The sequence below is a fragment of the Bradysia coprophila genome (genome assembly GCF_014529535.1).
Source record: "Bradysia coprophila strain Holo2 chromosome X unlocalized genomic scaffold, BU_Bcop_v1 contig_130, whole genome shotgun sequence".
NCBI classification, from domain to species: domain Eukaryota; kingdom Metazoa; phylum Arthropoda; class Insecta; order Diptera; family Sciaridae; genus Bradysia; species Bradysia coprophila.
The window spans coordinates 976,847-988,944 of record NW_023503296.1 but is presented as its reverse complement, the minus strand read 5'-3'; the positions used below and the strand labels follow the sequence as shown (position 1 = coordinate 988,944).

General features: G+C 37.0%; 1 protein-coding gene across 2 annotated transcripts in view; it reads right to left on the bottom strand.

Moving 5' to 3' along the window:
* The window catches only part of LOC119067861 (ATPase family AAA domain-containing protein 1-A), a 28,307-nt gene extending 19,275 nt beyond the window's left edge, over positions 1-9,032 (bottom strand). The window contains exons 1-5 of one of the 2 annotated variants that reach the window (XM_037171113.1): positions 8,933-9,032; positions 8,713-8,867; positions 8,396-8,613; positions 8,005-8,325; positions 7,694-7,943 (exon numbers count right to left, since the gene is read on the bottom strand). In XM_037171113.1, coding sequence (XP_037027008.1) covers positions 7,694-7,943; positions 8,005-8,325; positions 8,396-8,613; positions 8,713-8,867; positions 8,933-8,935 — 947 coding nt within the window. In that variant the 5' untranslated portion in view covers positions 8,936-9,032. Of the gene's footprint in view, positions 1-7,693; positions 7,944-8,004; positions 8,326-8,395; positions 8,614-8,712 lie in introns of both variants that reach the window. The other variant, XM_037171112.1, reaches the window with a different exon arrangement.
* Between the last annotated feature and the right edge of the window lie 3,066 nt (positions 9,033-12,098).

Sequence of the window (12,098 nt, the reverse complement as noted above, 5' to 3'; positions counted from 1 at the left end):
AAGAGAGAATTTAACCTTTGTAGGTGCCAACCAAAATTGTCTTTCAGAAGGCTAAATATGGGCACATATCATGTTATTTAAAAAATTCAGCTCGAATAAAGGCAGCGGCCCTGGCTATGGAGTTTAAAAATTTTACAATTGACGATTTTCACTCATACATACGAATGTTTGTATTTATGCTGAGTGAACAACTGAACACGCATGGGCGCGTGGTAATGGTAATAAAAACCGGTCTTAAAGACGTAAAACAATATTTCTTATGATAAGGCTAAATCAGCTGAAAAACACCTGAAACGAAATACGTCACTAGTATTTTTCAAAGTCGCTGCCTGCCCTTTTCGAATATTTGTCGGACATGTTCCGCTTTTTCATACCAAGAATATTTTTATTTTTTTTTAAAATATAGTTTTTGCTTGGGAGGTCATTAAACCGGCGGGAAAAAAAGCCGCTAAAAGCAACCGCCAAAACTTTTTTTGCTAAACTTTTTCATTTATTTTTTTTTAAAAGCTGATTTTAAGTATCAAACGTGCATTGGGATTATGATTTTTCAGTCCGCCTTTAGTGTTAAGATCGATAACGTACTTGGAATATACATGAAGACTCGCGATAGAAAGCTTTAAGAATTCATAGTGGGGTTCACACTAATTCCTGGCAGCATTGAACGTCACAATAAAGAATCTTGAGGCGTTTATCAGGTCGAGTAACTGGGTTGACTTAAGTCTTTTTTTGTAACTGAACCAGGACTTTGTTAAACTTTGAAAGCACTGATTGTTCTGGGAGGATGATACCTAATCCTGAATATTCGAGAAGGGTCGTCGAGCTCTTTTTTGGACAAAATCTGTTGCATAAAAAACAAGAAGATATATTTTCGTTTTATTCCCCGGAAAAAGTGGCGGTATCCACGTTCGCAGCCAATGGAAATTTACAGGTTTAAGGGTCGAGAAGAGTAAGTGCAATAAAATTCGTATATCCTAATTAAGGTTAGTTAGACTCTGTCGAAGGATTCGATAGGAATCCCGCTTGTACTTACAGACTGGGAAATGTTGGCATAGGAACCCTTTCGGGATGAGAAAAATCGTAAATTAAATTCCACGACACACGATTAAAATTAATAAAAAAGCGAGTTGTGCAGAAAATCTAGGAATATTTCGCCTGGGATTTATTTTTTTGGATTCACACTTCTACAGCATGCTTTTAGATTAACAGATCAGCTTAAAGCCCGGATTTCCTTTCGTCACACTGTTTGTTAAACCTTTTATTCAGAAACGGCAAGCGTATTGGGCCATCAATCATAAATTTATTTTTGAGGCCAGCTCAATATTGTAGTTAGCATATTTTACGCATGTCCCAGCAGGTCGTTAATAATAGTGTTTCAATATGTCGGTCAGTGGTAGGCGACCCCGGAGGTATTTAAAACATATTACCTTTGTGCCTAGATCGATTTGGAGACCGGATATGCATTATGAAAAGGTTATCCAGAAAAGTAGTCAAAGATATTGAAAACCAAGAACATAAAACCGATCGCACACACCCTCAATTTAGTTTACCTAGTCGATTTTGTATATTCCGAAAATTTTACTTTATTCTGTTTTTTTTTTTTTAAACCTAACCAAAAAACGCATCGTCAATAAATTTGATCTATGATAAAAAATTTTAGCATCTTGGCCACCGATAAGTTAAGCAGTGTTCTTTCCAATTGTTCCATTAATTTATTTTTTTTTTGTCCTTTTTTGTTTTTTGAAAAAATGGCTAGGCACACCCCCTTTAAATTTTGTTTTTTTATGCTAGAAAATACAAACAAGTTATCTCCGGTACTAAAGCAAAATGGGATTTCGGAAAACAAACATTTTAAATGATATACGACTATTTCTAAAAAAAGTATAACAACGATCTATGGCAATCGTAAAATAATTTTGGAATTCAAATTGACACAATCTCGAAATAAAAAGATCTAATTTTGTTTGTTGTTCGGCGTGGCTGCATAATTTTTTACAAACCCAAATTAACATCACAATTTCATACAGTTTTCGACAAATACTTTCAAAAAAAAAAACTAAGAGGTTTTTCCCCTCTTTTTTTTTTTAAAACAATTTTTTTTTTTGTTTTCGTCTACAAAAACACTAAATTTTTATATGTTCTTTGGCGCATTTGTTTTTTTCAAGCCATTTTTTTCTATGAAATTTGTAACACCAGTTTCTTTTAAAGCACCAACAGTAAAAAATAACCATTAATAGGGAATGTTCATTTTTATCTGTCTTCTAGTGTTTCATAAGAAAATTAGAAAAGGGTTGTAATTAGGAGTTTTTCATATGACAAGGTTTGACCCAAGACAGAAGTTATATAATTTAAAAATTTTGAATTTGTCCCTGTCTCAACAGGATCTTACAGATTAAAAAGATTTATTCCAATTTTGACACCCCAAACCTGGATTTTGTACGATGGTGTGAAGGTCCTTAAATAGCATAGGCGGCCTGCCCCCCTCCCTTCGTGCCCTTTGTAGGACTAAAAAGCGAAGGGTTGAACTCACTTTCTAGATTAAATGGATTAAATGAAAGTGAGTCACCCCTCGACATAAAAGCAAAAGGTTCGTAAAAAAAATATTTTTTTTCTTTTTTATCCGGTGAAAGGGAGTTGAACATAACATATGGGCAGTCCCCGAAACTGGAGGATTTAAGAGTCGGGCTTGTTTGAAAATATAAGTTCAATGTCGCCTATATTGAAAGAACCACCGATAAGTGAAATTCAGAGGCTTGACATGCACATGAGGAGCAGCAGAAAACCGGATGATGTCCATACTTAACCATTTTTTTTGGTTGCCCGATATAATGACCCGAACGAATTCTAAGTTTTTTTCTAAATAGAACGTAACATGCGGATTATTTGGAATTTATATTGTGACATCAAAAATGAATGCCTCGAGAACGAAAAATTGTGTTCCCTCCCGAGTGGTCAATGATTTAATTTTGAAAACACAGGTGCCGTCACGAACGGAATAAAACACCGTTTAAAGGGACGAATAGATTCGTGACCGCGAAAGGACCTACCTCTTTTCTTCGCACCTCCTACTAGTTTACAAGCTTGTCTTTGTGAAAATTCATCGTTATTTTCAGAAAGAATGATTTAACACACTGGGGGAGTTGGAACAGCGAAGTCTCGTGGGTGACACTATCAGGCGCGCGGCGGGAGCTCAAGAAAACAACATTCACCACAGAAAATTTTAAAAATTGCGGGGGCAGATTGGCCTTTTTTAACAATGGACCAAATTCTTTGTAAGGTTTCTCCCTTAACCATGGATTGGGACAAATCGGTAGTAATACAAAGTGAAGGCGACGCCTGCCAGCTAAAAATTTATTTGGAAGATTTCAGTTGCATTTTCCGTACCTCGCCCAGGAAGAAACACTTGATATAGACCTGTCAACCGAAACTACGTTCCTTTTTGAATCAGATAATTTGAATAGGGCAAACCACAGCGAAAATAGAATCCCTTCGCATGAATAAAGCAGTGATGTAGACCGCTTAACACTAGGCAAGCCTGCAAGCACGAAAAAAAACATTCCTAATTCTAAATAAACGGTAAAATGTTAATCTGAGGCAAAATCGAATTTTGGGAATCTCAGTAATCAAGGGAGCTAGAATGCTGCTTTTTAATCGGTGAAAAAGACCTCAACGTCGTCGTTCTTTCATTCATGAAATAAATATTTACGGAGGAAACCTTCGCACCGACCAAATATCCACACCCATCATCATCCATCCGCCAAAAACCCGATAAATTAAATCATTTCCGGTCCAAACCCTGATTTAAAACTCTACAAAAAATGCCGGGGCTTATCGTAAACACGACATTGTACTTGACATGGGTGAATCACGGAGGGAGGCCGCTGTCGATGGGGGTCATTGATGTTCAGTCAGTCGAACATGAAACTCGTCAATGTTTGCCGAACGCTTTTTTTTTGGTTTTTGCATAAGAAATATCATCGCATAAAGATCGGATCGGTGAAATTACATTGAGACTAAAGGTCTAACTTTAGCCCCCAACAACAGTCAGCAACGCATCGGCCTCTTCTATTTCCAAATCCCACTTAAAGCTTTGCTTCTCTGGTCCAACAACCGACTTCATACAGTGTTTGTATGGCTGTTGACGAATATCACTCGATTCTTTCTCGTTAGTAGTAGTTCGAGCTACACCGCATCAGCATGAACAATGTTACAACGCACAAATGTAATTCGAAGCGAAAAAAAACGAAATGACCACACACAGCACCACCATACCTTGTTTGTGACTTGTTGCGAAAGCTGTCCGCTTGATTTGGTGATTAGCAGGATTTTCCGTCGGTTTCTAGTTTAAATGATACTACAAATGCGTTTCGGGCAGCCCACAGGACTGGACCACATGGAGCTAAAAGTCTTTGGAACCAATTCAGCGAGATCGTCAAAGGTGGCTTGCCCCTCACCTGACATCGCATTTTATGGACAGGGCCCCTGGAAGAGAAAACAGATTAAGAAATGCAAAACAGGAAATGTGTCGTAGAATAGAAATAGTTGCTAATAGCTCAGCATTGAACTCGTCCCGAGAACGACCTCAATTACACGAACAAACCTGACTACGAACCCATTTTAGTCAGAAGGGTATCGTAGAAGTCAGAAACAGCAGCAGGCCTAAATTATAAAACAGCTCGTTTTTCAAATGCAGCCAACATTCACAGCCAGCCCGCAGTAACCACATGTAATTCAACGACAGCTAGTGAAATTTATGTATATAATTTGCTTTCGCCTGGCTTTGTGCACTCTTAATATCTGGCCAGTATCGGCCGCTAATACATCAGACGCGACTGAGAATCCGGGTTTGACTACACCCGAAGATCAAAAAAATTCATTGGATAAAATGCTCGCCATTTGGTAGACCGAAAGATGTCACGCAACGAATACCTGCAACTCGTTGACTTGACAAACGTCTCGATCGCTCACTCCAGCAAAATCGAAAAATTGCCTGTCGCTGAAGTGTTCTCGTAAATGGTCTATATGATTTTCGTCCCGGTGGCCATAAAGATTGGACAGCAAGAGAATGTTCTAGGAAGTATTCAGGATGCTGATTATCCTCAAAATCGACATGATATATTTCGTTTGGAGAATGTTTTTAAAAAAAATGCAAAAATCCATTTAAGTCTGACCCGTCTTGTTCCAGCACTAAAATTATCCCACAAACCGTACACGGTGTTATGCTCCAGAGGAATGTCGTACCGACCGACATAATAGAAAGTGCATTGTCGTTATATGTAAAGCATAATCACTGTTCGTGAATAGTTGAATATACGTTTAAAGGCATGTTGCTAGGGTGGCTGGAAGAGGGAAATCGTTTTGTTCCACGCACAAACCCTTACGTTATCAAAACATACAATGTTGTTTTTCATTTTGTTGTGATCGTTTCACTACGAAACTGGAAAATTTAATATGTCAAAAATTATGGCACCCACATTGGCATTCCGTTTAAAATCAAAAAAAGACATAACAGACCTCTTAAGAAGTTTTGTTGATCGCTCCAGAAATCGATAGGAGGTGGTTAATGAGTTGCATAAAAATTTCTTTCCAATGTGACTCTGTGGATTGATTCGTGACCGTTACTAGTCCGCTTGTTATTGTTAAGTATACGTTTCCGGTCCGAATACTGATATGAGATCCTTTCATATTGTGTATTGATAATTTAAAAAATAAATGAGGTCGAGAAAACAAATTTTACAAAATAAAATCGCATCAAAAAAAAAGATGATTTTGAAGTCTATATAAAAACATAACAGGGTTGCAATGGTGCTGGTGTCGCATGGCGAATCATTCGTGAGTGTATTCATTTTGCATTGTTATGCCATGGTGTTAATCAGAAGAATACTCCGTATGATGAAAGTGAAAGAAATATTTTGACAATTGGGCGTACTTTTGTCCAAAATATTTCTAAGATATAAAAATATAACTGGTCGGTCGGGTGTCTCCTCCCCAGCTCCGCCACGGTAAAGAACGTTTGAAAGAGAATAATACTTGTGACAAGATACCCACCAAGGCAAGTTTAATAAATGATGATAGACGGGTTATTGATCAGTGTAGAAAACCGAAGACTAAGTTATTGTTAACTTGCCATTGGGTACTTGTCAAAGTATTTACTTCCTTTCCCGTGGTAGCGTTTGGAGAGCGAGAGAACGCGAAGACCCAGATTTAATTAATACTTGGCCTTGTGGTATTGTCAAAATATCTCTTTCTCCTTCTCGATCATAACACTCTATCCGTTGTCTCGCTCCGATCATAATCGACTCTATTACAATGTTACTTTCTTACGAAGCAATAGCTTAAGGCAATACACTTTCCTAGCAAACAAACTTCGTTTTGACGCTGGTCAAAATTCCACCTTAATTCATTGTTTGTAGAATCATACACTGTTCACTAAAATAGTGTTCCATCACGTGTCAAACACTCGGAATGATAATAAAGTTATTATTTAAAAAAAAAAAAAATAAATTTCTAATTTACATGTAAAATGTAGACGCTACGTTGCATTTTAACCACATGAAAAATGGCTATTCCAATTTAACATAAGTAGATTCAATCTTCTAGATTAGAATAGATTGGTATTAAGCAAGATATGTGATCGAAAATCCTTTGTTTCCTCCCCCCACATAACCGATCATATCAGACTTTTCGAAAAACAATATCTGTCATATGTCATTTATATATGGAAAAGTAAGTCTGAATTCACAGCCATCCGTTTTTATTCCGTTTTGCCTATGTGTACAAGACAGTTAGTATTTCATACAATAGAGCATTGTGTTTGAAGTGACCAAAATCAATGAAAGTCTAGAACATGTATGGTCGATCGGCGAATTCGTCTTAAACACACTCACATTTTATGTCAAAATAATATGAAAATGAGTGTGTTTAAGTAGAAATCAAATTTTTAAGTCCTCCGGGCGGACAATAGACCATACCTGTTTTACACTTTCATTCACCAAAATATACGATTTTCGAAGCAAACGGCGAATAATCAAAAACACCAATTATGAAATGACAACTGTCACGCACACAGAGGCACGGACGATCAGATTGATGGGAGTTTATTTGACAATGTTTACCCCTTCTGTCACTGGAATTTTTCAGTTTTCAACAGGAAATCGTACAGATGTCGTCCATCTAGAGATGGCAGGTCCACATCGTGGATTTTATAACACTCGAAGGTCCAAACGATATGTACACCAGTCTCAGGAGAAGAGTACAAACTTTGAAATCCTCACGACCTGATGTTAAATAAATGCCTGAAAATAACTAAAACTCGGTTATTTGGTGCTTCTTACTTCATGTACACATTTGGGTACTCTTAGTCTGTCAACGAATAAAATATTTTAGATGTCAAATTTTCTTTACAATCAACGCCCTTTACAGTCGACTAATAAAAGCGAGCCTCAAATTATTCCAATTTTAAATTGGGTAAACTCGGATATGTAAACCGGTAAATCGATTGAAAAAATTTACCCAATTTACCCATCACAACCAAATCGATTGTCGTACTAGATGTCGACGTATTGTAGACCCTGTTTTATTTGCACACACGTTGACGTCTTTTCGGAGAAGATTTGAGGAACTATTTAGAAATCAATCAAATTCTTCAGGTAAATAAAATGCAACCAGAATTAACCGAACGAAAAAATTCTTTTCTTTTTTCATATAATCACGAATGCGATAGACTGTATATGCGTTCCGGCACATTTCGCGAATATCTGAACCAGAAAAACCGTTTGTCAATTTTGCAATTCGATTCAGGTCAACGTCATTGGACACCGTTTCGTGCATAAGTACGATGCGAAGGATTTTCAAGCGTTGGTCTTCGTTTGGTAGTCCAACGTGAAACTGGGCCGGCATACGGCGCATTATAGCTTTATCGAGATCTTGTGGTCGATTTGTAGCACCTGGACGAGACGAATATTTAGATTAGATGAGACATTTCGGAAGATCAATGGATATTCTTACCCATAACAATAACGGTAGATCCAGCCTTTGTGCTTAGTCCATCCCAGAGCATCATAAATTGAGTTTTCATCATGGCCGTAGCTTCGTGATCTTGAGAAGTCCGCGATCGTAAGAACGATTCAATCTCGTCGATGAACACAATGCACGGTTGCAATTTCGAGGCAAGAGTAAAAACAGCCGATGCAAGCTTTTGAGATTCTCCGTACCACTTGTCAGTTAAAACGGATACATCCAAATTGATAAAGCGCATTCCAGCTTCTTTTGCTGTAGCCTTAGCGATAAGTGTTTTACCGCATCCAGGTGGGCCGTGTAGTAAGACACCTTTTCGATGACAAAAACCAACAATTAGTCCGTCGGAATGGAATGTTTACATTATCGCTTGGTATCTCACCTTTTGGAGCCTCCCAAAGTTGTGAGTTTGCAAATAAATGTCGATGTTGGATGGGAAGTACAACACTTCCGCGCAATTCTTCAATAACTGAATCCAATCCAGCGATATCTGACCAGCTCACAGTTATGTCGTCCGGCACAACTAAATGCGATGCAATGACCATCTCATAGTCGTTAAGCGCTCCTGGAGACAGTTCCAAACCTTCAGCTCCACCTAATCTAAAATAGTGCAACGTTATCAATGCTATCCATCCATGCGGTGAATTTTTTTTTTGTTTTTCTCTTTTATCTTATCACCTGACACATTTTGCTACCAACCTTTTGATTTGCTTTTCGGCCTTATCTCTGGCCTTTTTCTTGCTTTTGTAAGTGGGATCTAGTCGATCCAACATCCATTTCATCGTATAGTATGTGACAACAGACGCAATCGATAATCGCAAAATCAGGCTCCACACTTCACTTTGAGATAATGTCTTTGGCATCATAGCGTTACTAATTTATAATTTTGGAAATAAATAAATCAATTTTCATATCCTACCATTTCGCTATCTGCAGGCAGACTTTACGAGAAGGATTTTTTTTGGGGTGCAAAACGTCACGAAATGTCACAAAATGTACTCTTCTTTATAAGTCACTACAACTTGAATGGAATGGAATGGAATCCATATAGCTTTCTGATTTTGATATCTAAATTGTGACGCATTTTGTATAACCACTGTGTGTTACGCAACAACAATAAACAAAGGTGATCAGTGCCGTATTTGTATATGATTTCGTATGAAAGTGGCTTCTTTACCTACCAAGATTAGTTCTAGAAGTTTTATGATTTGATAGGCGTTGCCTGTCTGTACTCTGATATGCAGAGTTGTCGTGGTAACGGCTTTTATAGAGACTGTTATCATAGAAGCAGTTACGATAGCAACTCTCTTTCCAAAAAGATGGTTTCCACAGAAACAGTTACCGAGAGAGTTACACGATTTCTGGAGAGTTTTGAATCTTCGATAGTCGAAGGAGTCAACGTGATGTATGAAATGCCCGATTTATAAACGCTCAAGACTTACAACGCTATCCTCGAGAGTACGATTATAATTTAAAATGAACAATATTCCCATTATATTCCAAGGTTCTGAAAGAACAGGTTGAGACACTTACGAAGGCGGATGGCACACACATTTTGACCAATCGAAAAATTTTGTTAAACACATTCATTCCAAGTTATATGAAAAGAAAACTTGAAAAAGAAAACTTATTTTTATCATGTTGACGTTTTACATAATCCGAGGGGGAAAGCGATTCGAAAGTTTGGTAGTTGGTAGATAACTACCAAGGCTATAATTGACTACTCAGCGTAATTTTTGGAGAAGAGATGTTTGCTATTGGAGAACTACACGACGACTGACAAAATTATTCTACATGCTCGCCTATTTAAAGCTTAATTTTTGGTAGTTGATTACCAAACTGGTAGTTGACGACCATGCTAATATAGATGTGGAAGAGATGTTTGCTGTTTGAGAGCTGCACACCGACTGATGAAATTATTTAGGCTGCTTGCCTATTTATAGTTCGATAATGTGGTAGTTGACTACTAAATTGGTGAAAGTTGGTAGAGTTGTTTATTGTTCAACATCTGGATATCGACTAATGAAACTATTCTGCCTGCTTGCCTACAGAAAAAATCGAGAAAAAGAAAAAAGACCTCACCAGTCTTTAACCAGTCTATTCTTGTTTAGTCCTTGCTACCAATTTTTCTTGATCGATTCAATTCAATTGTGAAAGTATAGCAGCAAATACAAGTTTGACATTTTGGGAGCATTCACAAAGGACGTCCGTAAGGTAGGTAGGTAGGTAGGTTTGTCGCTTCCATCGATAGGGTAGATTGGTACTACAACAATTTTGAATCACAACACAAAATAAAGCGAAGGGACATTGAAAGGTACATTCAAAAAGGAACTGGATATTAAGATTTTGAAATATTTGTATGGATTTATTCCGCGCGCTTCATTAGAACGTAAGTTACGTTACACATACATTTTACATTCTTTCCGCACATATGTTGACTACAATTTCTGTTAAGTGACTGCGCCTCTTAAGGTTTCATATCAAGGGTTTTAAGAGGCAGCGGTACTTTGCCGAAAAGCATACATGAGGGCGATTTTTAAATACTGGATTTTAGTTTACTTTTGACAAGGCCCCTCTCAATAGAACAAAATGACAAATTAAAATGAACAATCATCTCTTGAATGTATGTGTGTCGTTTACGTGTACAGATAGCAATGGTAGCAATGTAACTTGAATTTGACATAATTCAAGTTACCTTATTTATGCGCGAAGGTTTTGAAAGTTGCAGTAAATATTTGAAGTTTGCTTAATAAAACCATTTGCATTGGATGATTTGCAGTCAGAATTGGTTCATTGAATTATGTTATAGTATTTTCGACGCATTTTAATAAGACATCAAAACAATAAATTTAATTAAATATTTCACACATAAAATGTCACTGGATATATGTTCCTGAAGCAAGTACGATTGTCATGTTTAAAAAGAAAAGATAAAATTGACATTTTTGTCAATGTTGTGTGTGAGATGATTTTTCATTGAATTTCGGCTCATAAATACTCTAGGTATCTCTATGACTTTTGTTGATATCTTTCAATGAGAATCCTTTTTCAAAAATGTACGACCGCAATTCCGACCATGAATGTGTTAGTTTTCAACAGAAAATAGATCTGGTTGCAGCAATTTGACCAGCTCTGAAAACAATGAGCAGTTTATGAAAATTTCATTAAACTGCTCACTTTTCTCAGAGCTGATCAAACGACTACAACCAAAACTAATTTTTATTTACAGCTAACAGATTCGTGGTCGGAATTGCGGTCGTACATTTTTCAAAAAGGATTCTGATGAAAAGATATTAACAAAAATGAAATACGAAACACGCAAATGTAGGCAATGTCGTATGAATGTATTTTATCGAGCTGAAGCGATAACTGATTTGCAAGGTGTTTTACCGCACTAGTGCCATATAAGCCAAGTGTTATTGACGTCACACTACGGTTATCTTCGGTATATATTCGATTTTCTTTATTGCATAAAACGTTGTATGCATCACAAATCGTATGTTGATATATTATCGCCCACGGCTTCGCCTCAGGTTGACAATTCGACATATAATGTGATAATATACCTCCATACGATTCTTGTTGCATAAAGAACTATTTCTTATTCAGAGCTTAAAATGAAAATTCAGAGGTTTTGAGAATGTTATTTTAAATTAAGAGGCATGTTTTGACCTCGGACACAAAACACTCAATTATACTAATTGGTGTTATGAAATGTGGCTTCTTAATATCATGGCCCTACGTTAGTGAAGGGCCGTGACGCAAGTCCGTTCACACTGAAAAATTTGACAAAAATTTTTCCGCAGGACTGAGGAAATATATACACGAACTTTTTGACTTTTCCCCCTTTGCTCCTACTACCCCCAAAGTATTTTATTCGCAATCTGGGCGTCCATACGAGTTCAACGAGCTTACACACGCCTCATAAGGTTAAGATTTGGCCGAGATATTACATTTCAAAACTTGGAAATTTGCAGAAATTTGTATGAAGAAATTAATTTTCATACATTTTGAAATTGATGAATTTTACCAACCTTTGTTACTTTGTTACTTTGTTACAACGAAACTTTTGAATTTACCGGTGA